Below are 27,717 nucleotides of genomic sequence, written 5' to 3' on the forward strand. Positions count from 1 at the left end.
GTCGGGAGTACGTCTCTGTTGTTTGTTTTTGGCCCACTTTGCACCAGAAAGAGGAAACCAGCGGCTGAACAACAGCAGCACGTTTAAGCTTGATAAGCTGTTGTTAGAATTTATTTATTATTACTTTCTACTGGAGGATCTTTTTCTATGCAGCTGACGCTGGTAACTGTGCAGGGGCGGATCTAGCAAAGTTTAGCCAGGGGGGCCGATAGGGCATGAACAGGGAAAAGGGGGCACAAAGACATACTTTTCTTTCTTATTCTCATTTAAAATGTCGAGCTTTTAATAAATAATTATCTGACACACAAAGTTTTAATTTGATGTAAAATGAATAGAAGTCAATTACTGTATATAGTGACTATTAAGTCTAATATATATACCCTAGTAAGCTATAGTACTTTTTCCTTTGGGAAGGTACCATCTGTGCAGTCTGCAATTTTGTTGAAGAAAGATGTTGAATCTATTTAATATTTCTTGAAAAATAATTGATTTCTGTGCATTTTTTTCACACTGCATCAAATTAAGGTTGATTACGTCGATTAAGCATCATGAGGTGGAGCGTGAGGGGTGGTTCCCCATTTTTTATTTATTTATTTTTGTTGCTGGGAGTTGGAACCCTATTAGTTAGGTTGCTTAATATTTACGCTAAGTACTCTTTAAAATACCAGAATAGGGAGGATGGTGTAGGTTTAAGTTTATTAGATTGATCAGTATTGCTGAACTATGAAACATTTTTTTTTGCATACAGGTATAACAGAATAGCTTTAGTGTAGTTGTTGTTTTAAACTTGAGTATGAACTTATACAAAATGCAGCAAGATATTAAAAAAAACAAGTTTTGTTGATTAAAAAACACTATATCGGATTCATATCGGTATCGGCAGATATCCAAATTTATGATATCGGTATCGGTATCGGACATAAAAAAGTGGTATCGTGCCATCTCTAGCAAGAATAGGTGAGATATGAGACTGCAGGCCAGGTTTTGTTTGCAGCCTTGCTGCTGAGTTCTGCACTAACTGCAGACCAACTATGGAGGACTGAGAAATGCAGGTGAAAAGTGAATTACAATAATCAGGCAGGAGAAAGTATGAACTCAAAGTTCCAGATGATTGAATCACAGTAAAGATTTGATCTTTGCAATATTTCTGAGCTAAAGGAAACAAGACTGGCTGACCTTTGACATGTGAGGCTCAAAATGCAGCTGTTGGTTCAAAATGATCTTTAACAGGTGATTGGATGTTACTGGTGAGGGGGACGATGTACTGACTGACCTCCTCAGAGAAACTGAGCCAAACAGCACAACTTCAGTTTGAGATGAAGGAAGTTTAAATCCATGAAGTGATGACAGAGAAGCATTCACTGAGGCAGGAGAGGCTCGACAGAAAAGCATTAGTGTGTGTGTCATCTGCACAGCAGTGCTAGGAGATCCCATTAAAACCATTAAGCAGATGTCACAGGGGCAGCATTTATAAAGAGAACAGAACTGGTCCAAGGACTGAGGCATGTGGGACTCAGATGAGGACACACGTTGATTAATATGAAGTATCTGTTTGATATTCAAAGATGGTCGCTCACAGTGGACATAGATGCTTCTTTCACTCCTCTTTCAAACCATCTGTCCTCTCTGTCCAAAATGTGAACATATCCTTTAGATGCAGATGGACTGCTGAGTCTTGTCCTGTGGAGGTGGCTCTTCTGTGTTGTGCCATGCACTTGTGAAGTGGTTTGGTCTCTCCAATGTAGAGGTCTGGACATTCCTCGCTGCACTGTACAGCATACACCACATTGTTAAGCTTGTGTTTAGGAGTTTTGTCTTTTGGGTGAACCAGTTTCTGTCTGAGTGTGTTGCTTGGTCTGAAGTACACTGTGATGTCGTGCTTGGAGAAAACTCTCCTGAGTTCCTCTGATACACCGGCTACATAGGGGATGACAATGTTGTTGCGTCTGTCCTTCTTATCCTCCCTCGCTGGTGTCTGATCTTCTTTTCTTTGCCTCTTTGCTGACTTTAAGAACGCCCATTTAGGATAGCCGCACGTTTTGAGTGCTTCCTTTACATGTGTGTGTTCCTTCTTTTTTCCTTCAGGCTGTTCTGCCCGGTGGTGTAGGGTCCTGATTACTCCAAGTTTGTGTTCCAGAGGGTGATGGGAGTCAAAGAGGAGGTACTGGTCCGTGTGTGTGGGCTTCCGGTAAACTTCGATGTTGAGGTTGCCGTTCTCTTCAATGTGCACAGCGCAGTCCAGGAAAGGCAAACAGTTATCCTTTGTGTCTTCCCTGGTGAACTTGATGTTTTTATCCACAGCGTTAATGTGCGCAGTGAAGGATTCCACTTCTTGTGTCTTGATTTTGACCCAGGTATCATCCACATATCTTTACCAGTGGCTGGGTACTCTTCCTTTGAAAGAGCCAAGAGCCTTTCTTGTGAAGTTGGTCCTTTCCTCCAAGGAGCTGTCTTCTTGTAGTCGTTTTCTGACAGTCTCCACGGCCTCTGTGGTGGGTATGCAAGTGAAGAGAGAGACTACATCAAAGGACACCATGGTTTCATCTGGATCCAGGGTAAGTTTCTGGACCTTGTCGGTGAAGTCGGTGGAGTTCTTGATGTGGTGTGGGGTGTTCCCCACGAGAGGAGCAAGGATGGTAGCAAGGTGTTTAACAATGTTATAAGTGGCTGAGTTTATGCTACTGACTATGGGTCTGAGTGGGACCGCTTCCTTGTGGATTTTAGGAAGTCCGTAGATGCAGGGTATGGCATCCCCTGGGTAAAGGCGGTGATATGTGAGGCGGTCAATAATTTTGTCCTTTTCAAAGTCTTGAAGGCAAGCTATAACTTTCTTTTTGTAGCTGCTTGTGGGGTCTCGCTTTAAGGCTTCGTAGGTATTGTTGTCACTGAGGAGAGTAGTGATCTTTGTGTGGTAATCTGTAGTGTTTAGGACCACGGTGCATCTTCCCTTATCAGCTGGTAAAACAGTGATGTTGTGGTCTTTGGTCACAATGAACCCACCCGAAACTCTGGCTGATTGGGGCCCACACCCAGTTCCACACCTTGGCTCAGGCGATTAGAGGATCATCAGGGGGTCCTTTTGTCCCTCTGTGGGGGGAAACTCCCACTAGGTTTATATCTGGGACTCTCCACCATTTGACCTTAGAACTGAAGAAGCTTCTCGGATGAGAGGTGAAACGTCTTCAAGTAACTTAAAGAAGTCCAGACGCTTTTCTTTGCAAGCTCCTTTGACTGTGTTAATAAGAGGAGCACCATCAACAGTATGAAGGCTGCAGAGAAGTCAAGCAGGACTCAAATGGAGTCTTTATCCCAGCGCAGAAGAATCTGGTTAGTAACTTTCATGAAAGCTGTTTCAGTGCTGTGGTTTGTCTGGAACCAGGTTGGAATTGATCAAAGATCTGAAGGAGCTGACGAGCAACTTGATTTAAAACAGTGGGATGTAAGGAGGGTTGATCCCACTCACAAAGACTCTGGCTGTTTGAAAGTCAGCTGAAATGAAAGGGACTGGTTTCTAATAGAGAGAAGTCAGGGGGAGATGGCAGCAGGAAGGAGTTTGAACTCCAACAACAGAACTGGAGGAGAGACTTGGGGCGGTTGAAGAGGTACAGACTTGAACTCTGACCTGATACTGTTGATGTTGCCAGTGAAGAAATCGAAAAATGTCCACAGTCATTAGAAGACATGGGAGTGACAGCAGTTTGTCTCTGGGAAGACAACACTGACTGTAAGCCTGTCAAAGATGATACGTCTGTGATTGGATAGTAGGTCAGACATGTGGAAGGTAAGCGTTATGTGTGGGGCCGACAACATGATGCACTACATGAAATGATGCTGCAGTGTTCATCAATTGTGTGGCAGTGTTGTTAGAGGGATCATCAATAAGTAAATTAGACTCATCTACTAAAATGACTTTATGAACAATAACCGATGAGAGAAGATTAGAGAATCCATTCAGGAAATGATTGCAGGATTTGGGAGGTGGATCGATTACAATACAGCAAACTGGAGATTCACATTGAATTATGAAGGAGAGGAATTCAAAGCAGTTAAAGAACCAGGATTAAATGGGAACCAGTTCAGATGATCCTTAGAAACCAAGTCAACACAAAACATTGAAATAACAGAAATGTTATAAAATGAGAGAAATCCTCATAATCCAGATTATTTTTCTGATTCAATCCAACTGAATCAAATGATTTGTTAACACTGATTCCACTGCAACACTGACTGAGCTACAGGAGGAGCTGATATTCATCGATTCTTTGGCTCTTTCTGATTTCTGCACAATGGAAGAAAAGTTTCATCACAGTTATTCTTCCTTCAGACATGTTCACAAGATGATGTCACTACAACAGAAGTGCTGAATCATGACTGGAGACAATATTTGTGTCTCTTCTCAAACAGGAATTTGTCAATGAACTGAACCTGAGAGGAGAGTCCTGGATTGGTCTGGAAGCCAAACAGACATCAGGAGGATATGAATGGGAATGGGTGGACGGATCAGCGCTGACAGAAAGGTGAGACATTAGTTTGTTTCTATTCCAGAGTTATTATTTAGAAGTGAAACACTGATGTTTTGGAAGATAGATCAGCAATACATGAGCTGAGCTATTTTCCAACAGCCCCACAAACTGAATGTAAAGAAAAGCAGAAATCCTCCTTTGAATGAACAGCTGTGCTTGAACTCTCTTCATCTGCAGTCTGTGATGACGTTCAGTTACAACAAGTCAGTTTGAAGGAATCAGGATTGAAACATGTTCAAAGCAGCGACCGACACATTTCACTTTGTTCAATTTGTCTTCATGTTTTTGTGCTGTAATGTTTCTTTTCTCACAGAACAAAAAGTGTTTCAGAGAATTCCTGTCTCTTCTTCTTTGGTGTTTGTAAAACTTCAGAACATATGAAGGAAGAAGCTTCAGTAAATATGACCTGATAGACACACATTTCAAAGTGATGTCTGTAAACAGCTGACAAAACAGTTTCAAACAGCAGAAAGTCAGCTCTGACTTCTTTTTATTCTCCATTTTTACAGCAGGAAGATTTCATATTCATCAAAGCTTGAAAGCTGTTTTAGTGTGCATGATGATTCTCAGAGAAAAGTCTAAAGGAGGGAAAGTGGGCGAGAAACCTGGGAAAGAAATACAGCAAATATTGGAAATATTCCAAAAGAGACGCATATTTATATGAATGTGACAATAGTTATGAGTTTAGTCCAGTTTCATATCAGATTTGATCTCTCTGACAGGTTCTGGGCAGAAGGATGGTCAGATCCTTATTCTGGTCACTATGCAGTCTGCTGTGACGGTGATGGGAGATGGACAAAGTCTTATTCTGATTCAAAGACCTTCATCTGTGAGAAATGAGTTTGGTGCTTTGATGTAAATGTTTGAATAATCCAACCAAAGACACCTCACTATGAAATGTCCTGCATGAGCCTCAGACTCAGCTTACAGTCTTTACAGTCTTGTTCATTCTGCATCATATATTGATTACATATATTGTCCCTCTGTGCTCTGTGCTGTACAGTAAGGTTGTGTCACGGTCCTGGGTCTCCTGACTCAGCGTTTTTAGTTCCTTGTGATTTTTGTATTATTGTACTTGTGAGTTATTCTATGGTTTCTAGTTTCGATCCCTTGTCCTTCATGTTTCTCTGTGTCCCCTCTGTTCTGTGTAAGTCTGTGTCTGCATGTTTGAGTTCCCCTCTGTGTCTTTCGGTTCTTAGAGTCCTGTGCCTTATGGTTATGTCTCCGTGTTTCTTAGTTGCTCTGTCTCCCCTAGTCTAGTTCGCGTCTCTGTGTCATACTTCCTGTTTTACTTTGAAGGTCTGTGTCTTATGTGAATGCGTCCTGCTTTGCTTGTCTCGTCAGTCCTGATTTCTCCCAGCTGTGCCCTCCTTCTGTGTCTCATTCCCCTCGTTACTTCCCAGTGTATTTAAACTAGAGATGGCACGATACCACTTTTTTATGTCCGATACCGATATCATAAATTTGGATATCTGCCGATACCGATATGAATCCGATATAGTGTTTTTTAATCAACAAAACTGTTTTTTAAATATCTTGCTGCATTTTGTATAAGTTCATACTCAAGTTTAAAACAACAACTACACTAAAGCTATTCTGTTATACCTGTATGCAAAAAAAAATATTTCATAGTTCAGCAATACTGATCAATCTAATAAACTTCAACCTACACCATCCTCCCTATTCTGGTATTTTAAAGAGTACTTAGCGTAAATATTAAGCAACCTAACTAATAGGGTTCCAACTCCCAGCAACAACAAAAATAAATAAATAAAAAATAGGGAACCACCCCTCACGCTCCACCTCATGATGCTTAATCGACGTAATCAACCTTAATTTGATGCAGTGTGAAAAAAAAATGCACAGAAATCAATAATTTTTCAAGAAATATTAAATAGATTCAACATCTTTCTTCAACAAGATGGTACCTTCCCAAAGGAAAAAGTACTATAGCTTACTAGGGTATATATATTAGACTTAATAGTCACTATATACAGTAATGGACTTCTATTCATTTATATCAAATTAAAACTTTGGGTGTCAGATAATTATTTATTAAAAGCTAGACATTTTAAATGAGAATAAGAAAGAAAAGTATGTCTTTGTGCCCCCTTTTCTCTGTTAATGCCCTATCGGCCCCCCCGGCTAAACTTTGCTAGATCCGCCCCTGCACAGTTACCAGCGTCAGCTACGTAGAAAAAGATCCTCGAGTAGAAAGTAATATTAAATACATTCTAACAACAGCTGATCAAGCTTAAACGTGCTGCTGTTGTTCAGCCGCTGGTTTCCTCTTTCTGGTGCAAAGTGGACCAAAAACAAACTAGAGAGAAAAGCCGATCAGCTGATCATCAAGCAGTTTCATGATTGAAGTAGCAGCAAGAAGAGGCAGTCGCTCCATATATCGTTTGGTAAGCTTAACGCAGGAATGCTTTACAAACATTCAGAGATGGACTTACACACTTGCTTTACTTCTCTCGGGGATAACTTTGTCGGAGATGAAATGCCGGGTTGCTAGCGAAGCTCCAAATGCTATCCAGACCACCGACAGGTCCCGCATGCCACAGCCGCTCTATCACGTGATGCATACTGCTCCGACGTGCTAACGTTCTGAGGTGAGTTACGGCGTGTTGCAAGTTTTGTGAGGTGCTTTCGTGATATTTAATGGATCGATTACATTTTTTATTTTTCTCCGATATCCGATCCAGTAATTTAGGTCAGTATCGGACCGATACCGATACGTAATATCGGATCGGTCCATCTCTAATTTAAACCCTGTGTTTCTCTGAGTCCGTGTCGCGTCGTCCCTCATGCTGTGTGGATCTCCCTGTGAGTTTTTAGTTCCCAGTTTAGATTAGTTTGTATGTTTTTTCCCTGCCAGCAAATAAAGCTGTGTTTTGAGTTCACCTCCCCGAGTCTGTGAGTCCTGCATTTTGGGTCCAACTCCTGCCTGCCGCACAGCGATTCATGACAGGTTGGAAGTCATCCACACAAAACCTTGAAGTACTTCATTACTCTGTAGTTCCAGCAAATTGTTCTAATAAAAGTCAAAGTGCAGCTTGTCTTTACTTTGCTTTACTTGGTTTATTCATCAGCCTGTTGGTCCTAAAACTACAGTTCTGGGTGTTTTTCAGGTTTTTCAACTTCAAATATTTTCATGATTTTTTACCCATTAAATTTTAGTTTAATGCTTTTTCATTATTTTTACAATATTCATTATATTTCCCAATATAATAAATATTGGAAGATAAGAGTCTAATCACCACCAGTGACCTCTGTCAAAGATTAATTCAAAGTTCAGCAACAAGATTGATTTGTTTGCATAAATATTTTGATGTCGTGTCAGATTTGAAATGTTTCACTCTTTAGACAAAATGCACATGAACAAAATCTGTAATCGTCTGCAACGTCCCAAACGTGTCAGCTCTAAACTGAAGATGTTTTGTGCATTGAAACATCGTTGTGCAACGTGTTGCTACATCTCTGGTCACAGGCTGCCGTGTAGGTCACAGCACGGGGTACAGGTCAGTGTAGATTTAACATAAACATATAAACGAAGGATGAGTGTGAACAAGTGTGACCTCCATGAAGAGAAAAACAAGACTCACCTCAATAATGAACGTGACGTCAGGATCCCACCTTGAGCTTTGTGTTAACAGGACTGTGGGCCCTCTGCCAGTAGGAGGCGCTACAAACTGACTGGTGCTTTGTTGTTGTTGGAGCAGTCAGAGGTGGGGACGGGTGGACAGGCTGATCATTGGTCCCAGAATTGGTGTTATGGACATTTATGGGTCGTAAATGAACATTTGTCAGATGACATCTGCATATGTTCCTGGTCACCACAAGTTTTTCTTTCATTTAATGTAAATTGTCCCTTAAATATATTAAATATCGTCTGCTGTGTAACAAATATAATGTGTGTAATTTTAAACTTCAACTCACCTCAAAGTTTCCAGTCAGCCTCCTGCTGTTGCAGCTCCAACAGGCTTCCTGCTCACTTCAAGTTTAATCAGACTTCAGTCCAGCAACACATTTACAACCAACACACACACAGGCAGCACTGATGGTTGTACTTCAGTTTTATTGTTCTCAGAAATCAACACCAGTGAAAAATAAATTAATTCCTTGATTTTATTTTTTAAACATTCTGGTCGGAGGTGTAGAGGGAACTGCTCTCCTCACAGACCTGAAGGCTTCAAAACACTAAACTCAGAAGGAAAGTTCAAAGTTCAAATTCTGGCCAAATTCACATCAAACAAGGTTGAATAAAAGCATAGTCCTCCACGTAACTGGGATTTTTTTCAGACAATGAGACTAAAGGATTAAAGTCTGAATATAAAGACAAGAAATGAAGTGATAACTAAATAAAAACACCAAGTAAGAAACAGAGCGTTGTGAAAAATAACATTTTTTCCAACTAAACTTTGTTAAATTTGCTTCTCTGAGTAAAACTGTGGGTTGACAAACTGAACCAAAATACATTTACACAGAAAGAATCTCAGTTTTTACAACTTATATTTTCATCAGCCTCCCCAAACACAGAGACCAGTTTGAGCTTAATACTGCGACAACACCTGCACTACAAAATAATATGAATATGTAACAATAAAATGTTTGTATGGCTCTATGATTAGAAAATGATACACTGCATGGTAACTGAAATAAACAAAAACATGCAAAACTTTACATAAAAAGGCTTTAAAACAAAGACACTGGAGGTAATAATCAGACTGATGCAGGACAGGACCAACACACTAACAGATTACATCATTGTCATCAAATACTTTGCAATTTAAATCAAAACCTTTTGGATATTTTTATTTTATTTTTTCTGTCAGAGAAGCAACAGAGTAAAATAAAATCTTGTAAGACTAACAGGCTTTAAAGAAAAAATAATGAAGGAGACCGTTTGAAATAAGTTGTTGCTGGACCGTTTGGAGGCACTTAACCAACCAGGTTAAAAATATAAATGACAGACGAGTCTCTGATTAACGACCACAGGGACAGTTACAGACTGTATATAAAAGAAGGATGTAGCTTCTACGTCTGATTAGCCTTGAACCCTAAATTCTCTCTGATGACCAGAAGGTGGCAGCGTTTGACAGAAGTCTGTGGGGAAACTGACATAGTCGATCTGTGACCTTAAAGTTGAAACTTTCAGGGTCAAAATCAGTCGTTTTCAGTCTTCTTTAAAACCCACTTTATTTAATCAACTGTCCAATAAAGAATAAAAATGATAAAGTGGGGCGTGGTTTAAGGCTCCATTAGTTTAGATCATCTGTGTGTAGATGCAGAGTTCAGAGCAGTTCAGCTGCTGTTGTGAGGACTGAGGGAGCAGGTTTGATTTAGCTGAGGGACCATTTATCATCAGAGGGACTGAAGGTAAGCAGTGGTACATTTAGATATTTGTCAGGGTTTTATTTACTTTGTTCAACAATCTGCTTCAAGCTGTGTTTACTTTGTAATGACAGAATTTAATGCAGACATTAAAGTAGATGGAGTATAGAGTCGTAGATTGAAGTTAACCTGGGATCCAGCAGCTGTGTCCTGATGACTGCAGAGATTCAAACTCTGCTTCAAAGACATTTACATTCTGAGGCCCATTTAGATCGTTTACATCTTGGTCAGTTCATGTTAAAGCACAACTGTTAATGACTGAACAATGAGAAGGGCACCAGTGTTCCTAGTGTTCATTTTCCATGTGTATCTATAAGTGGTTATGTCTCTTGTTGTACTGGTTTCCCTTCTTGTGGATAGAATTAAATATTCCACTGGTTGAAGCAAACAGCCCGACAGCCCTGTGATAAACCACTCACTGTGTGTTAACTAGGAGAGACTCTGTTCCTCCCCATCATCCTTATTGAAGCAGTTAAAAATAATGGACGGCTGTGTTTTTGCCCAGTTTTGACACGTTACTGTACTTTAATGTGTCTATGAACTGAGAGGTCACGACCCCTTGACCATTTCCACTGGTTTCTCACATTGATCCCTTGCTTCTTTAAACAGCATCAGGAAACCAAACAGGATTCAAAAGGAAACGTTAGAAACCAGCGGGGAACGTCATTGGTGGCTACATGAACCTTTGTTATACAGTCTGTGAGAACAGTTCACCTGTGAAACATGAACCCTCTTTAAGATCCGACGATTTCCAAACAATATTGTTGACAAATGAAAAACAAAATGTAAATTGTTTTGAAAGTTTTCTTAATGTAGCATAGATGTTACAATAGTCCCGACTGGTATCCCTTCCCGTCCCTCTACAATGTCCATAAGAAATCCTTTACATCAGGCACTTGTTGATTAGTCCATAGCAGCGCCGAGCCGCCCAATCAGAATCAACTCCTCTCAGTTAGTCCACGCAGCGCCTCTCTTTAGTCGCCTCTTCGTCCCGACTTTCTCTTCCTCCTCCTTCACACTCCGAGAGGTGCGGTAGACGCCAGGAGACCTCAGCTCAATGTCACCCAGGGCCAGTGCGGGATCATCAGGCGCCACTGGTCGAGGGGCCGGGTAGTTGGGCTGGTAGTAGCGGTACGGATCGTCTTCCTCGACCTCGCCGTAGTTCTGGAAGACGCTGGGTGGTAGTTGGACTGCGGGGACAGCGCCGCCGTCAGTGACATCCTCGCCTTCTGTGATGCCGACCAACCAGGCAATGAGCCAACCAGCAGCCCGGCGGATAGGCAGTGAAAAGCCCAAAACAAAGATGGCCGACCCCGCCACCACAGGAAGCAGTGTTTGGGAGCAATTTGTAGGGTTTTGATTGGGTTAGCAAGAACAAAGGGGTGGGTAAGAAGGAAGGAGCAAGAGACACAGAGACAAGGGTTACCAAAGGTTACCAGGTCAGGTTTATGAGTCAGTTAATAAGGTGAGGAGTTTAAAGTTTGGGTTACCCAGTCAGGATGTGTGAGTCTGGGTTAGAAAGTCAGTGTTGACAATATTGAGGGTCGTTAGGATAAAAAGCTTTAAATAAGTCAGACTGAGCTTTGATGTTTACGTTTTGTGAGACATTTTGTACAAATGTCTAAGTATTACCAGCCAAGTATGACATCATTCAAACTGTCATATTTTAAGTAACAATGTTTTCAGATATTGTCTTTCAAATGATAAGCATCTGGATACTTAACGTGCAAAAATATTCAAAGTTGTCGTGCAGATGAGTGTTTAGGACGAGTTACAGGAGTTTGTATTAAGTCAGTGGAGTCTGGGAATTAAAAAAGAGGAATTGGACGATCATAATCTAGAAGAAAAGGTAAGGAGAGGACGACCGTGTCAATGCTCACAGTATTTCTTTATCAAACTACTGATAATTCCATATTTTTCTTGCTCCTAAAAAATACAACAAAAAATTAAAACAAGCAACAAATGCATCACATAAAGTAGTGCTGTTTGTATACGGCACCTCAGTGAGCCACTCTAGATTCATGTGCACCAAATCTACGTTTGACTTTTAGGGATCTACAACTACAGGAAGTAATAATAATAATGGTCTTTGATGTGGTTAAGATTACATCTGCTGATGATCAGCTCAGATGATGATATATAATTGCATGTTGTTCTCTAAGTAATTCATGTCTGTGTAATACTGGGAGCAATATATCTCTTACAAAATGTTATGATTATGGTCAACGTCCTGTGAGTCCTCTGACAGATCAGGAATGTCTGCCAGGAAACCAGCAAATTTAAATGATCCCTCCCAATTCTTCCTGGATGAGTGGTCCATCATCAGGTCAGAAATATGCCAGAAGCTTGTTGATGGCTAACAAAAGCATCTGGTTGAAGTGCAGCTTGCCTGAAGGTATATTTAACCACATATTAGTTTGAGTGTTTGCATACTTTTAATCCAGATCCATAAGTCATTAAAGATTTAAGCTTTACAATCATTCCAGCCTGGAAAAAGAAGAGTTCAAAGAAATCCTAAAAAGCTCCAAATTACTACCACATTCCCGCCCATCATGAGTGTATGCAAACTTAACTGAAGCCACATCATGGTTGAAGTCACATGTGGTCTAACATGTGGGGTTGTTTGGATCATAGCAATAATTCTGATGGTGCTACATTGAACCTGCCACTGACTGTCAGGGATTTAAGGTTTTAGAGAGGGGGTGAAAGTGGACACTGGGAAGGAAAAAGGGTGCATTGGATTTATAGCACGAGACAAAACAAATGAATTGCACAGCCCTGTTTGATTATTTGTGAACGTCTCAGTAATATTCTGTTGTGGGTTATTATGGGGGATAAAAGAAGGTGAAGACAGAGATGTGGAGACACAAACACAGAGACAGAAGATTGATTACAACATGCAGACATTACTCACATGACCACCCTGCAGACTGCAAGCTGCACAGCTCCGTTTAGGCCACTGTGTGACCTTTAACCTCAAACACATCAGTGATGTAGCACCAACATGCACAGAACATGCTGAAGATGACTCCTGCAGGGTTTTCTTTAGCCTCTCAAAAACATGTTTGCTGACTTGTGATTGGTGCAAACTAACAGTGATCAGGATGCATGTGAGGGATCAGCTGTGAAGCTGCTCAGATAGAAATGCCTCCTGGGTCTTTGCCTGCAGCAGGAGGGAGAACAGACTGATGCTGCAAGGTAACATCTGCCTGCAGTGCTGCTTCATCACCTGCAACTTTCATGTGGATTTTGTAAAGTCATTTGTTGAATGTTTATATGGTGACATTTAATAACTAATGCATGCATTAGAAAACCCTGCATGGAGCATCTTTCCAGCAACACATTAAACCCACACTCACTGCACAGAGTGATTTAGCACCAACTGAGATGTTAAGATGCAGAGTTTATGACCACGTGTGGAATAAAACATGTTTTTGAGGCTTTTTCCTTCTACTTCCTTCCAGAGCTGATGTTCAAAGATCTGTCGTTTAAATGAGTTTTAACCACAATAAAATATTCTGTTCTTTTATTTTTCACTTTGAAGTCAAATAATCAGCATCTTTACTCAACATCTAGTCTCAGTTCAACAAACTGAACCTCATTTTGATCATCTTTAGCATCAACAGAAAAATCTACCACTGTAAAAGTCTGTGTATGATATTTAAAATAAGAAGCAGCAGAATAAATAAACTTTAAAAACTCAGCTGTTTTGACTCAAATGTTCAGAAACAAACTGTCTCAACAAATTCTGCTCAGAGTTGATTATTTTGGGTGAAATGAGCCTTTAAAGTCCGTAGCACGACCACTTTGAGGCTAAATGGTTAAAGACATCATCTCTGTCTCTGTCGCTGCATCGAGTCTGTTTTCTGAGCCCAGTGCGCTGCATGATATTTGAAATAGTACAAAATGTAAAAATCACACACTGAAGATGAATTTCTGTGTTTCTTAACTTCAACACACACACTGCTGTTTGTGAAACTGAATCCTGCATCTTAGCTGTGAGTGTATCTGAACGTGTTTCACCTTCAGATACACTGAGTGTGGGTGGATGACTTTATGTGAAGCACTAAATGTATAAAGGCTCATTTACACCATGAAGGCTGCTCTCACAGACCGGCACAGACTGATTGTTAAGGTGGAATTAAGAAATAAGTGTCTAAAGTTCTTAGAACATGTTTAGCGCCACCTTGTGGCCGGACGTCACTTTTTTCTTAAATTCAGCTTCATGAGGTTTTAAATTTCTGTCAGTTTTTGAAAGCAGGGTTCCAGAGTGTAAATGAACCTTTATACACGCAGTGTTTCATGCCCACTTCTGTCACATGCACTCTGTTTAACTCAGTGGCAGCTTTTCAGTGTGAAAATGAACCACAAGAACTGAACATCTGTCCTCATGCCTTCAGTCCAAATACAATCAGCAGTGAAATGTTTTCATGCTCAGTTAAAAAGTTTCTTCTGTTCACATATTTGAACAAACATGCAGGTTTGTCTCATTACAGCCTCTTCAGTCTGTGGCTGTAATTACACAACAGTCACGGTGGAGGCTGCTGCTTTAATCATGTGGTTGACAACAAGAGCTCCAGAGCAAAGAGCTCCAGGGCAAAGAGCTCCAGGGCAAAGAGCTCCAGGGCAAAGAGCTCCAGAGCAAAGAGCTCCAGGGCAAAGAGCTCCAGAGCAAAGAGCTCCAGGGCAAAGATCTCAGTATTTTCCTTTGATGAAAAACTCCAGAGAAAGCAGCACGATTAAAAACTACCAGAATCAGAGTCTTGATAACACCGGTGGATCATAGTTTCCTCATATTTCTGAGACTACGTACCTCCAACATTGTAGCCCACACAGGAGTTCTGATCACAGTAACCCGGAGGCCCCTGGGGGCCGATGGGTCCGGGGGCTCCGGGCCGACCGGGTACTCCGGGATTTCCAGGTCGTCCTGAGGGTCCAGAGCTACCTGGTCTGCCCTGTCCCTGGGGACCTGGGAGGAAGAGGATGAAGAGTTTAGAAAACAAAACTGAATGTTAGAATTACAGAATCACTCTGAGGTCAAACTCATCATCAGTCATAAGAACCCCGACTGTGAGCCCGAAGTTATCACAACATGTGTTTGTGTTTTCTCCTGCGTTCTGTCAGTCAGAGGACAGAAAAACACTGTGCAGCTATCAAAGTGATTATTTTAATGGTTTTATGGTCAGAGTCGAGTAGTTAAAGTACTTCCAGACGTTTCCCGGTAATAAATGTTTAAGACATTTTTAAATGGCACTCAGAATTAACTTAATAACATCTCAACAACTAAAACTACAGAAAAATTATATCAACTATTTAATTTTAGAGACAATTTGTTCACATTTTTTGGTTCAGTTCAGAAAAACAACAACAACACTAGTACTAATACTAATAATAAAAATAATAATCTTACCATGTCAGTTAAGACATTTGATAAAAAATTATATTTTCTGTTGAATTTGTGGATTTTACAACATCTTAATGATCCATGTGAAACATGTGAAACATTTTTTCTTTTACTAATCAGACAATCGTGTTCAGGACTTTCTTCACTGCATCACTGGGATGGTTCAGAAAGGCTTAGCAGGAAAATAAGTTACCAGGTGGTCCTGGAGGTCCTCTGGGTCCTTGTACACCCACACCTGGAGATCCCTTATCACCCTTCTCTCCTGGTTGTCCTGGAAACACACAACAGAAATAAATACTGCTTAAATTTCTATATTTTGTGTCATTCCATACAGATACACTGTAACATGGAGAAAGTCAGGAAGTTCGACCTTTCCTGCACATTTCTGACTTTTTATTAATTTTTTGCTGTTAGACTGAACCAGTGCAGCTTTGCATCGTTTGCAGTTCAAAATAATTTTGTATTTATTTTATACTGGGCCGTGTGGCAGCCCCTCAGTTCACACTGATTTAAACGGTAACAGAGTTTTACTGTTTTGTTAAACTTGCCTCTTTCTCCTGGTTGCCCATTCTGTCCATTTTGTCCTGGGAAGCCTGGTCTGCCTGGGGGTCCCTGTTCTCCCTGTGGTCCTGGGGGTCCTTCTCGACCAGGCTCTCCCGGTGGTCCGGGAACTGTGCGGATTGACACCGGAGGACTCGGCACGTGGTTCAGGATGCTGTTGTAGCGCGCCATGTGGCCTGAAAACAGTTCAGGTCAAACATTATTAGTATTATTATTATTATTATTATTAACAAATAAAGGTTTGGGGTTTTTTAACTCACTTTGGATCAGCTGCTCACAGACCTGTCGGGCAATGGCCTGAACTGATGCTGTCGACTGGAGATCTCCCTGAAAAAACACACGACGTTCATATAAAACACACGTAGTTATGTGCGAGTGTTTTTAAATGATTCATATTCTGCGTTTTATGAAGGCGCTACAGACTCAAATTATTAGGACTGAAATTCACTCATAAATCTGCAGATTTGTTTCGTTTCTTTTTCAGCTGCTAGTGTCAAATTTTTAGTTACAGCAAATTTAAAGTAAATTTATTTTATGAAACTCAAATACACACATATTATATTTACTTATTGGATGATGTTGATATTTCATTATTGTAATCAACGAAGGAAACAGTGACTAATGTTTACTGCATAGTAATAAAACATATATTAATATATATTATTATACTGTTTGTGTGTCCTTGAGTTTGACATTGCTGCTGCAACACAACAATATATCTCAATCTGCAGGTCAGCAGACAGGACGTTTGTGACTGGGGGGAAGTAATAACATGAAGACAGAGAGCTTACCCGTTCACCTTTCTCTCCCTTAGTTCCAGCAGGTCCCTGCAAGAGAAACGAATTCATGAAAAACCAGGAAAAAAACCTCCAAACTTGTGAAGCATCGAACACAAGATGAAGCAGGTGATTCTCTCGTCAGGGCAGCATGTTGATCATCTTGCTGTCCTGATTAAACTGCAGCCTGCTTGTTTTTGTCATTTATTTAAAATGTTGGAAATCTTTATCTATATGAATAATAACTAAAACATAATTTCAAATGTTTATACTTTTCAGCGTTGACATGTCTCAGAGGGAAACAGACACGTCCTAAATCGAGGAGATTAGATTTCAGGAACGTGTCGAGACCAGCGAGAGGCCTACGGCAGCGGCCCAACCCCCGGTCCGAGGCCCGGGGGTTGGGCCGCTGGCCTACAGGACTGTGATGGTGGTACGTTTGTCGGGACTTTAACGTTCCCTCTCAGAGTCTGGAGCAAATCTACAAGAAACATCGTTAAAAGCTTCAAATGTGTCGACACGAAACAGAGAATATGAATATTTGTGCAGCGCTGTCACTTAACGCCGTGTTTATAATAATAACGAAACAGACAAACATCCAGGAAGAACAGAGGAACAAACACATAATAAACCAACTTCGATGGAGCTGCTGTGACCTCGGTGCTTCTTTCTAATACAAAACTTTCACTGAATGATGTTTATCGAGGTGAGAAAGTGTTAAAAAGTACAACCCAGAATGTAGTATTTATGGAAACAGTGTTAAAACCCAAAACTTGAACTACTGTATATTTTACTAAATTCTCATTACGAATCTGCCAGCATGAGGTAAACAGCTGATGAGGCCTTTCTGCAGGCCACCCATGCATCTGTAATTACATGCTTATAAAGATTTTATCACAGTGATGAATAATCATTTGTCAGCAGATTGTATCACCGCCCACAGAGTCCAGTGCTTTCTTTGTTGCTGCACTTCGAATGTGATTTACTCTCCATGAAGTTTTCACATAATCAGGAATAAATACGAAAGCAGCGAGCGCTCACACACCTCTGTTTACAGTGGCTGAAGTAGAAACCAGCACAGCAAATGGACTGCAGACAAAGGTTTACATGCACAGCCTACATACTGATCAGTGACTCTGCAAACAGCTGGAGATCAAACTGAGACACTTTGCTGCGTTTTGCATGAAGCTGCTGTCCCACCTGTTTCTCCTTTAGTCTGATTTAAATGCTTGAAACTCTTTGAATTTTTAGTTTATTTCCACTGCTGGCAAAATATTTTAACACATTGCAATAACGACACTGTGGGGCTGAAACATTAAGGCTATGCATAAGTGCAGTTCCTCTTCTGAACACTAGAGGCAGGCTCCAAAAGCTTCCACATTCACAGCAGAAATAAACACGTTTAAGTGAGAACAAAATGACTTTGAGTGAACTGTGACTCCTGCCACTGAGTCATCGCAGCAACATAACACAAGTCCTGATGTAGAAACAGAATGAGAGAAAGAGGAGCCGTCAGCACCAGTGATGGATCTGTTCACTCAAGCGTTTACCCAGAAGGATAATGACACTGCCAGCCTCTGAGAGAAAGAAAGAAGGATTTGTGTTGGCCATTTGAAAGGCTGAGGTGAAGGCTCAAACAGCACTTTTCTGTTGACATAAACACAAAACACTGAGCTCCACATATCAGTGAATGTGTCAAACAGCTTCTAGAGCTTCAGACTGGACAGGAAGCTGTTAACCTCTTTGACAGACGCTCACCTCGCTGCACTCTGCTGCCTCCTGCGTCTCTGTTCACATGCAGCAGCTCATGCTCATAAAACAAATGATGGCGTTCCTTCTAAGAGCTAAAAACCCCGCCCACCCCGGCCAGTTTGGTTAATGGGGACAGGCAGCTCCACTCATTGACAGACTCACCGGTGGGCCCAGCTCTCCCTGCTTTCCTGGAGGGCCTGTACTTCCTGGGGATCCTGGAGCTCCCGGAGTTCCCTGAAGAAATCAAAAGCAATTTTTAATTATATTATTTGAATTATTATAAAGTTGTTCCTGTTGTACACGCCTGACTGAGCTTATTAGCCCTGCCCAGCTTGACCCAGTTCCATCATTATCACCTAAAGTCACAGTTTTAATTAAACTTTACATTTAAGTGCCTAACAGAGAAGCTGCAGGCATTGCATGCACATATATCCTCCTCTGAATCCTCCAAAACATTCACAAAAACAGCAACAGTGACTTACGATGGTTCCTGGGGGGCCCTGTGTGCCTGGGGGGCCATCTTTGCCTGGCAGTCCCTGAGAAGGTGAAAGTAGATGTTATAATAAAAAAGGATTAAAGAGTTCCTCCGATGACTTTGACCCAGCAGCTGTGTCTCGCTCTTTCCAGCCTTGGCTGTGATGCTGACTCTACTGTGGCCAGAGGGGGGCGCTGCAGGGCCACAGATGCTGCTTCGCTCTGTAAGGGTCTTTTTGTTCATTTGACAGCAGCTCGACTGTCTCCCTTTTTCAACCTCTGGACTTTTTAGGAAACTTTTATCTTTCTTCTGTTTTCTTTTCCACTCGTCCTTCCGTGGAGCCATGCCGTGCATTAACATGTCATTTTCTAAAGCATCGCACCTCTTTTGTACTTCATTGTTGCTCCTGCCCCAAATTAACATATTTAAAATCAATCCAATGCCTCAAATTCAACATCTGATATGTAATTTGTCTTAAATTTGCAGATCAGTTTATAGAATTGTACATAATCTCATTCTATTCAGGTATTATATAACTTAATATAATCTAGAAAAAAACAAAAGTAGTACAATGACAGTAGAGACAGTTTACAGATATAACAGTGTTACTACAGTAGTACTCATATGAACAGTATCAGAGGTGAAGATGATAAAATATCTACATTACAGGTTATATTGTTCATATTAGTATTTGACAACATCCCAGTGGTTTACTGACTGTTAATATTTGTAGTATCAACAAACTTGTCAAACAGCTGAATTATTAGTGTGTCTGTTATGACTCACTCTGGGTCCTGGAGGTCCTTCCCTCCCTGGACCTCCGGGTGTTCCAGGAACCCCCTGAAACAGCACGAGGAGAGCAGAGGTCACTGCAGGTCACGTTCACACCAGCCCTAAACCTCAACATGCATCAAGATCAGTGTCTGTAACTCATTATATGTGAGTGGGCCTGTGATGCAGCTCTGGATGCACGATTCCTAAATACCTCCTAAGAGAAGAGTACTCACAGGTGCTCCCATGACACGGACTTTTACTCTTAGGGACACTTTTAGGCTGCATTCACACTGCAGGTCTTAATGATCAAATCCGATCTTTTTGTCTGCTTGTTCACACTACAAATAAAATGCGACAGCAAACGCGCTCCTGTGTGAACCCTCAACGCGGCCGCATGTGCAAAAGAAGACACACAACGCGCTCTGTTCAGACCCAGACCAACAGTATTGTGTGACTGATTAATGTAAAGACTTGTTTCAGACTTTATCTTTCCCAATTTTGTTTGTTATTTACATTTGGCCTAATAATGATCCTTATTGCTGCTTCAAAGGATAGCTGCAGATTTCTGTCAGAATCTGCAGATTATACAAATAAAATGTTCACGTTTCTCCAACGTTGTCTTCCCAACAGTTTCACTGACATCTACGCTGGATGGCCAGGAAGCGTTCGCGATGTCTTCTCCGGCGCTGATAATTGGCGTCTGTCTTGTGTCAGTGACGTAAAAGACGGATTTAATGCGACATGACCATCAAACAGCAGTCGCTTTCTGAAACATCAGATATGTATCAGATTCAGGACCACATACGAAAGTGACCCAGGTCAGATTTGTGCCGTTCACACTGTCACACCATGATGGGATGTGGGTCACATGGGGTCAAAATAGTCGGATTTGATGCGCTTTCGCCTGCAGTGTGAACGTAGCCTTAGTCTGAGGATATGAAGTCCTGTACCTGCGTTTTATTCGAGGTCGACACAACATGACAGACATCGGGATGAAAGGAGGTTAAACACTCGCAGAGAGTGAAGGATTTTAGAAGTGATGTGGAAGTCTCCTTCTTTCCTAAGTAACAGGTAATTCCACCTCACAGTCTAAATTTGATCTTTATTATCTCTCTAAATAATTTATATTCAATTATGAAAGCACAGTAATGTGTTTAAGCATCACTTGATGTAAAGAAATGAGAAGCTGAGTGTTGGTATCGTACTCAGAGTGCAATGAGAGCTGTGATCTGTCAGTATATAAAAGCTGATCACTATTATTACCTGAGTTCCTTGCTGTCCCACATCACCTTTCTGACCTCTCTCTCCAGGACTGCCCTGCAGGCACAACAACACACTTTAAATCAAAGATTAAGGAAAAAAGTAACAAAAAAGACTAAAAGGTTGTTGAAAACTGTATAACCCACCGGGGGTCCAATAATGGAGCGTCCACTGGGTCCTTGCCGTCCTGGGGGTCCCTGAGGTCCTGGAAGACCCGTATCTCCAACAGGACCAGTTGGTCCCTAAAGAGAGCAGGACAGAGAAAGTTGAAGCTAATGTGCTAAAAACACGGATGTGATGTAGGCAAACGTGCAGGTTTGGATATTCTGAGGTGGTGATGGTGGCTTTAACTGGTCATGTGGGACACTTTCCCAGAGATTTACTGGTTATCAGGTGACCCATGAACCAACTGACCAACCACAGGGTGGCCGGAGCCAATCCAAGATCCAAGAAGGTGAGACACGCCACACACAGCAGCTCTAATCATTTTCAAATACGTGCATGCATCAGTGTACAGTAACATTCACCCCCTCAGCTACAATGGCTGCTGGATTTTACACAAACCTGGAAAGCAGACTTTGATTAAACAGGGAGCGTTGTATTTATCAGGCTGGATAAAAAGGCTTTGCATCATTTCATTATTTAATTACTTAATTCTGCCTTTATAGTGATTTGATTAAGTTCACTATATTTTGTGCATTATTACGTTTCTGTGTTACCTAAACCTCAAAACACACCACATAACCGATCTAGTTATAATATCTGTGTGGGAAATGAGCTCAGGCTGGTAGAGTCACAAACAGTGGAAGCAGTGAGCTGAATCAGTTTTAGTGCTTTAACTGAAATAATAACACGTCTAACTCCACCAACAACGAGTCCTGCTGTCTGAGAAGACGGCTTCAAATACTCGGGAGGAAATCAGTTTGTGAGTTCATAGAGGAGGAAGTGGGTTTATGATCAGCTACGTGATACGTTTCAGTCACAAAGTCACTACAAACATGTGAAAGTTCAAACTAGACATTAATCCAGTCCGAGGTTATTTAAAGACTCCTTATTAAAGATGAAGCGTAGTTTGGTGTATTTCCCTCATAATGATCAGAACGTGATCTGTGCAAGCAGACGAACATTAAAAGTTACTGATCAAAGGTCAGAGACGCCTCGTTTGTGAACAGTCTGTTTTTTCCCTTTGGTTTAATAATCTTGTTAAATATTTCTTAGATTTGTGTTTTCTGTAAAATTTAGGGCTGATTAGTGAACTTTGTTGTTTGCAGCATTAATGTTTGCTCAGCTCTGAAGCAAATAATAAACAACACAGAGCACCTGTATAAAAAAGCCCAAAGCCGACTGTACTTCCTCAGGAGGCTGAGGTCTTTTAACATCTGCAGGAAGCTCCTGAGGATGTTTTACCAGTCGGTGGTTGCTGGAGTACTTTTCTATGCTGTGGTGTGCTGGGGGAGCAGCACAGCAAAGAGGGACTCATCCAGGCTGGAGAAACTGATCAGGAAGGCTAGCTCTGTGGTCGGCATGAAGCTGGACACTCTGGTGACAGTGGCAGAGAAAAGGACATTAAAGAAACTGATGGACATTATGAACAATGCTGGGCATCCTCTGCACACGGCCATTAACAACCAGAAGAGTCTGTTCAGTGACAGGTTGCTTCTCCCAAAGACAAGAACTAACAGACTTAAAAACTCCTTTGTCCCACACGCCATCAGACTGTTTAACTCCTCTCTGGAGGGGAGAGGGAGGGGAAACAGGAGGACAAAGGAGGGGGAACAACTAAGCTGTAGTGCCTCTTCACCTCACTGTGCAATACCTTGTGCAATACTTTTTGTAAATAGTCAACAGTGCAATAGACTCAATACTTGAAATGTGCAATTCACTTGTATTTTTATTTTTTATTCCTATTTATTCTATTTATCCCCTTTGTATATTTTATTTATATTTGTCTCTGTATTTATATGTGTGTGTGTGTGTGTGTGTGTGTGTGTGTGTATATATATATATATAACAATTCTGTAACTGTAACTTCGGTCGTTGCTGTGCTTTTTTTGGAAGTCGAATTTCCCAGAGGAACCCACCCGAGGGATTAATAAAGTCCTATCTTATCTTATCTCTTATCTTAAAAATACTTTTACTTTGTAACTGGCTTTTCTAACATGGGAAATGTTACAGCTACAGAATATTTCTACAGATCAAAACTCAACCGAAAAACTAAGAAAACCTGGACACTGGCCCTGCAGAGGGCGGAGCCTAATGTTTTGTTGTTGTTGTTGTTATTTCCAAATGTTTGTTGATGAGCATGACTATGGTCTGTCATAATGAGGTTACTAAAAAGATTAGATGTGCGTGCCTGGTACAAAACTGATGACATTGGTGAATTAATATTATTAATATTCAATCATTCCAATTATTAAAAGGACTCCCTGAATAATCCTGCTTTCACAATTATTACATTTATTATCATTTCCTCAATTATCACAACCTATTTTTAATTGTTCCTGTGTAGTACTCCGTGTCTTTAGATTTTAGTGAAATGCAGAGTTACAGTGTAAGTACGTCCGGCTGGATCGTCCACGTCATTCAGCCATTTCCTCCATATGTGCCACATGACCTTCAAACTGTTTCTTATTGGTCTATGAAACTTCTTCAGCTCCATTTTTTATCTTTTATCTCATGGTGTCAAATGAGGACATGAGTGAGGCACATTCATATCATCACATCTGTCAGTGGAGAAACAGCACGTACAGACTCGAACACATTGGCCTTTTTACTGCACGCCAGCATCTCTTTCTCTAGTTTGTTTTGTTTTAGCTGTTGCTGTTTCATACATTTAGAAGCAAACATGAACAAAAACAACACTTTTATAATTCCAAATCATTAAAAATCAAATATCTGTGTTTATGGTTTCCTGCCAGAGCTTCCTCTCGACATCCTGTTCAAACCTTTTCAGCTCGACACAGAACGACGGAGAAACTGACAGCAGCATCAGAGACACATAACTGACAGCTCTGCTGCACTGAAAACTGAGTCTGCTGGAAGCCGCACACCTTGAAATGTCTTCCCACATTTACGAGGATCCAGATTTGACCATTAAATTTAAATATGGAAACCGAGACGACAGAGAGGAGAGACTGGAGAGAGAAGTCGACATCTACGAGACTTCGGACGTCTACGCAGACCAGAAGGCTCGTTCAACACGACACGGAGGTAAGAATCACAAGAATCAAGACGTCCATGCTAGATATAAAAGTGCAGTATTAACTGTGGGCTGATCATACTTTATATGAAACACTAGCATTTTCTTTTAAAACCAACCAGTTTGCAAAGCTGCCTGAAAGCAGAGATATGGCAGTGACACTGAAAAGTATCAGTAAAATGCCTGAAATAATTTCAGGAAATTTTAATAGATGTTGTTGGTTTATTTATTCAATCAGGAGAGAAGATTTGTAACATGCTAGCTTGCTTGGAGCCGTGACGTCCTTGTTGCTCCGAGACATTTGTGGTAGAGTAATAGCAGCTTGTTAGATGAGGTTAGCCTTCTCTTCTCCTCGCTCAGGTAGTAATGAACCAAAAGCAGCTAGCTAACACCTGTTAGCATCTCCCCTCATGTTAGACAGTGTTTGGTGGCTGCTTGCTGCAGTAGGTGTCGTGGTGTTTTCACTAATATCAAACGTTTTCATCTCATCCGTTCAGATAAACTGAAGGAGGAACTTAAATGTGTTTAATCCAACTGTGTCTTCTGCTTCACGTTGTAGAAGCGCACACTCAGTATCACCTCCCAGCAGCCCGACGAGACCAGTTCAGAGTTCCTGCCCTGATACTGGGTCTACTGTGTCTCCTGTTGGTAGCGGGGCTTACAGTCTTCTACAAATTCTGTGAGGACTCACATTTATTTAAATAACATGGACAAAAGGTCAAAGCCTTCAGCAGCTGATTTGTATTTACATCCTGAACTGTCTCGTTTTATGGTTTTCATGAGATGTGGAGCTGACGTCTGAGAATCAGAAGCTGACGTCCGAGAATCAGAAGCTGACGTCGGATCTGGAAACGATGAACTGCCAGTTTGGAAACAACAACCAAACACAGGCGAACACCACAGGTGAGAAACATCTCAAACTGACTCTTATTAAACTGTTATTACATGATTTGAAACTGGACCTTGTGTTGACGATGTGTTGTTTCTTAAAGAATGGAAAAGATTTGAGTGCAGCTGTTACTACATTTCTACTGAGAGGAAAAACTGGAGTGAGAGCAGGAAAGACTGTGAGAGGAGAGGAGCAGATCTGCTGGTGATAAAGACCAGGAGCAAACATGTAAGTGTGTCATAACTGTTAACTTAAGATACTAAATGTGTGATATACGTGATGTTGTTGTCAGAGCTCAGTCGTCCATGAATGATTTAAATATGTGCGTCTGTACATGTGATATGTTTTTGTGTCTCTTGTTGCTGTTCAGTGTTTTCTGTTTAAATATGGAATCTCTAAATCAATAATTATGAGTAAGATCTTCATGTTGGTTATTTTTTGGATTAGTAAAAATTAACAAAATGAAAAAAACCTGAAACATGAATCTACTCCTATAGAAACTGGAATGAGACGAAAAACTAATCATTCCTGTTTCTGACAAACTGTCAGGAATTTTTCAGAGAGCTGAATAAACGTGGAGAATTCTGGATCGGTCTGGAGAGAAAGGGAAAGCGCTGGTCAATGACGTGGGAGTGGGTGGACGGATCACCACTAGCACATACGTGAGAAATTTAATTTAAAGTTTATAAAATTGTGATCTATCTCCTGGATAAAAGCTATGGGCGTTTTCACATATGAACTCTGAACACTGTCACAGAATCAGGACGGGACGCTTTTTCCATGTAGCACAGAACAGGAGAGAGTTTGTCCCAGCTGGAGATACTTGATGGAGGAGCTGCTGTCTGTAGAGAGTGTGCAGGAGGCAGGATACATGACACCCACTCGCTCACACCACACAGTTACTGTTTGTTAAAGATCATTTCAGGTCTGATCTGACTACACTGAACATTTATGTTCTCACCAAGATAATGTAGAAATCCCTTAAATCTGCATTATTTCTAACAGCCAGCAGGGGGCGTCTCCTGTGGTTGCATACACAGGTCAGCTTGTGTTGACGTCTGTGGGAAAATGTCCTTCAGCTGCAGTGATCCAAGTCCTCATGAACACTTTTCTATGAGTCCATGGTCTCAGTTTAAGATTTACTGGATACAGTGATCTTCATTTAATCATTTATTCTCCTGTTAATGTTCAAAGCAGGTGATAAAGCAGGTACGCTTTAGTGGGAGGGGACTGTGTGGTTACCAAGGTGACTGATGAGTATGTGATGTTCCTGGATTTAAAGGTCAGATCCTCAGGAGGCTTTAAAAACACGGCTTTGTAACTAACCGGTGATGTCACAGTGGCAACGTCCATCTTTTATTTACAGTATATGGTTCTCATGCGTCCTGCATCATTTTGCATAGAAAACTTCAGAGCTGCAGTTCATGTGTGAAAACTGCATAACTGGTAATAATGGGAATACTGGGAAGACAAATGGAAGTTAAATAGTTCAGCAGGAGAATATGTTGATGTGTGTTTCTAAGCACTGCTAAGAGCTCTCTGCAAAGTACTCTGTGGTGTTTTCAGGGTTTTACCTGTAACAACTTTGTACTTGTTCAACAGAGGCTGGAATCCAGTTGCAAAATTAAATCCTGAGGATGACTTCAAAGTATTTATGGATCTACAAGGAACATGGAACTACACCAACACTGGATCGAAACACTGGATCTGTGAGAGGGACATCTACTGAGAGTTTGCTGGTCACCTCTCAGTCTGACATGTGTAACATGTAACTGCACTGTATCAGATCTAAACCTCACCAAGGATTTTAATAGAGAAACTGAAGTCCCAGTACAGCTGTGTGAAGGTAAAACTGACATAATGGTGTTCTGACCTTTATGTTTTACTGAAAAGTCAACAAAAGTCTGTTGTTGTGAAATCCCAGACTGAAAACCACAGAACTTTAATAATCAGGGATTATGTATAAAATGTCAGTGAGTCCTAAACTGTTTCATACATTTATTAAACTCCTTGAATTAAAGCTGAAAGTCTGAACTTCAATCACACCTGATTTGTTCGATTTAAAATACGCGATGGTGGCGTTCAGAGGCGAGAGGACCGACACTGTAACTGTTCAAATAAGAACTTGAGCTCATTCCATATTTCCTCTGAATCTGGATGCAGTGGCATTTTTTCTTCTCTACTTAAAAAGGATTGAAATACACAAAACAATGTGTGAAAGTCTAATCAACCAGAAATAAACACGCGTCTCCTCTGGTGGTCAGTTTTCAGTCAACATTGTCAGTTTATGTCAGTTTCTATTCTTTTATTGTGATTTGCATTGCTCTGTCTTTTTGTTGCATTTTAGTTCATTAACTATTACTGTACATGTTAACTGTTGAGTGTGTTTTGCACTGTCCCCTAACTTTGCAGTGCTGAGCTTTATGTATTTTAGTCACTGGCAGTGAAAATGAGTTTATGCTGTGCACACTGCGGCATGTGGTGGTTCAGGTTACATGCTAGCACATACACATTACACTGGCTTAATAGTTGGGCTCTGAAGGCACGAACTGTAAATTAAAATAGTTTTTAGATTTCCCATCACGCTGTCAACCTCAGTAATGACATCATTACTCTAGTCCAATCATCTTTCTTGGAGCCGATCAAACTCTGCTTCGCGTGGTGTAAATCTGTGCTCTCCATTATTTTCCCTCTCGGACTCTCTTTCATG

General features: G+C 41.0%; 3 protein-coding genes across 10 annotated transcripts in view; 2 read left to right on the forward strand and 1 right to left on the reverse strand.

Annotated features, from left to right (window-relative positions):
• Window positions 1-7,577, forward strand: part of LOC113014104 (CD209 antigen-like protein C) — a 41,397-nt gene extending 33,820 nt beyond the window's left edge. Inside the window, exons 6-8 of one of the 3 annotated variants that reach the window (XR_013904877.1) lie at window positions 4,405-4,517; window positions 5,246-5,530; window positions 7,495-7,577. Coding sequence is in view for 2 of the 3 variants with exons in the window: in XM_080296721.1 (XP_080152847.1) it covers window positions 4,405-4,517; window positions 5,246-5,363 (231 nt within the window). In the remaining variant the exon portion in view is untranslated. Of the gene's footprint in view, window positions 1-4,404; window positions 4,518-5,245 lie in introns of all 3 variants that reach the window. The other 2 variants (XM_080296721.1, XM_080296722.1) reach the window with 2 other exon arrangements.
• A 1,004-nt stretch (window positions 7,578-8,581) lies between these two features.
• col14a1b (collagen, type XIV, alpha 1b) overlaps window positions 8,582-27,717 on the reverse strand; it is a 164,630-nt gene continuing 145,494 nt past the window's right edge. For 2 of the 6 annotated variants that reach the window (XM_026156694.2, XM_026156700.2), the window contains 11 exons: window positions 21,066-21,161; window positions 20,923-20,976; window positions 19,672-19,725; window positions 18,893-18,946; window positions 18,573-18,644; window positions 16,674-16,709; window positions 16,143-16,209; window positions 15,870-16,058; window positions 15,515-15,592; window positions 14,731-14,886; window positions 8,582-11,146 (listed from right to left, as the gene is read on the reverse strand). In XM_026156694.2, coding sequence (XP_026012479.2) covers window positions 10,866-11,146; window positions 14,731-14,886; window positions 15,515-15,592; window positions 15,870-16,058; window positions 16,143-16,209; window positions 16,674-16,709; window positions 18,573-18,644; window positions 18,893-18,946; window positions 19,672-19,725; window positions 20,923-20,976; window positions 21,066-21,161 — 1,137 coding nt within the window. In that variant the 3' untranslated portion in view covers window positions 8,582-10,865. The other 4 variants (XM_026156695.2, XM_026156696.2, XM_026156699.2 and 1 more) reach the window with 4 other exon arrangements.
• Window positions 23,633-27,270, forward strand: LOC113014896 (uncharacterized). The gene is made up of 6 exons (XM_026156704.2): window positions 23,633-24,129; window positions 24,678-24,797; window positions 24,902-25,021; window positions 25,111-25,235; window positions 25,557-25,669; window positions 26,610-27,270. Exons 1-6 carry the CDS (start codon window positions 23,976-23,978, stop codon window positions 26,734-26,736), a joined length of 759 nt encoding a protein of 252 aa, XP_026012489.2. The 5' UTR covers window positions 23,633-23,975; the 3' UTR covers window positions 26,737-27,270.

The sequence above is a fragment of the Astatotilapia calliptera genome, chromosome 22, assembly GCF_964374335.1.
Source record: "Astatotilapia calliptera chromosome 22, fAstCal68.1, whole genome shotgun sequence".
Taxonomy (NCBI): domain Eukaryota; kingdom Metazoa; phylum Chordata; class Actinopteri; order Cichliformes; family Cichlidae; genus Astatotilapia; species Astatotilapia calliptera.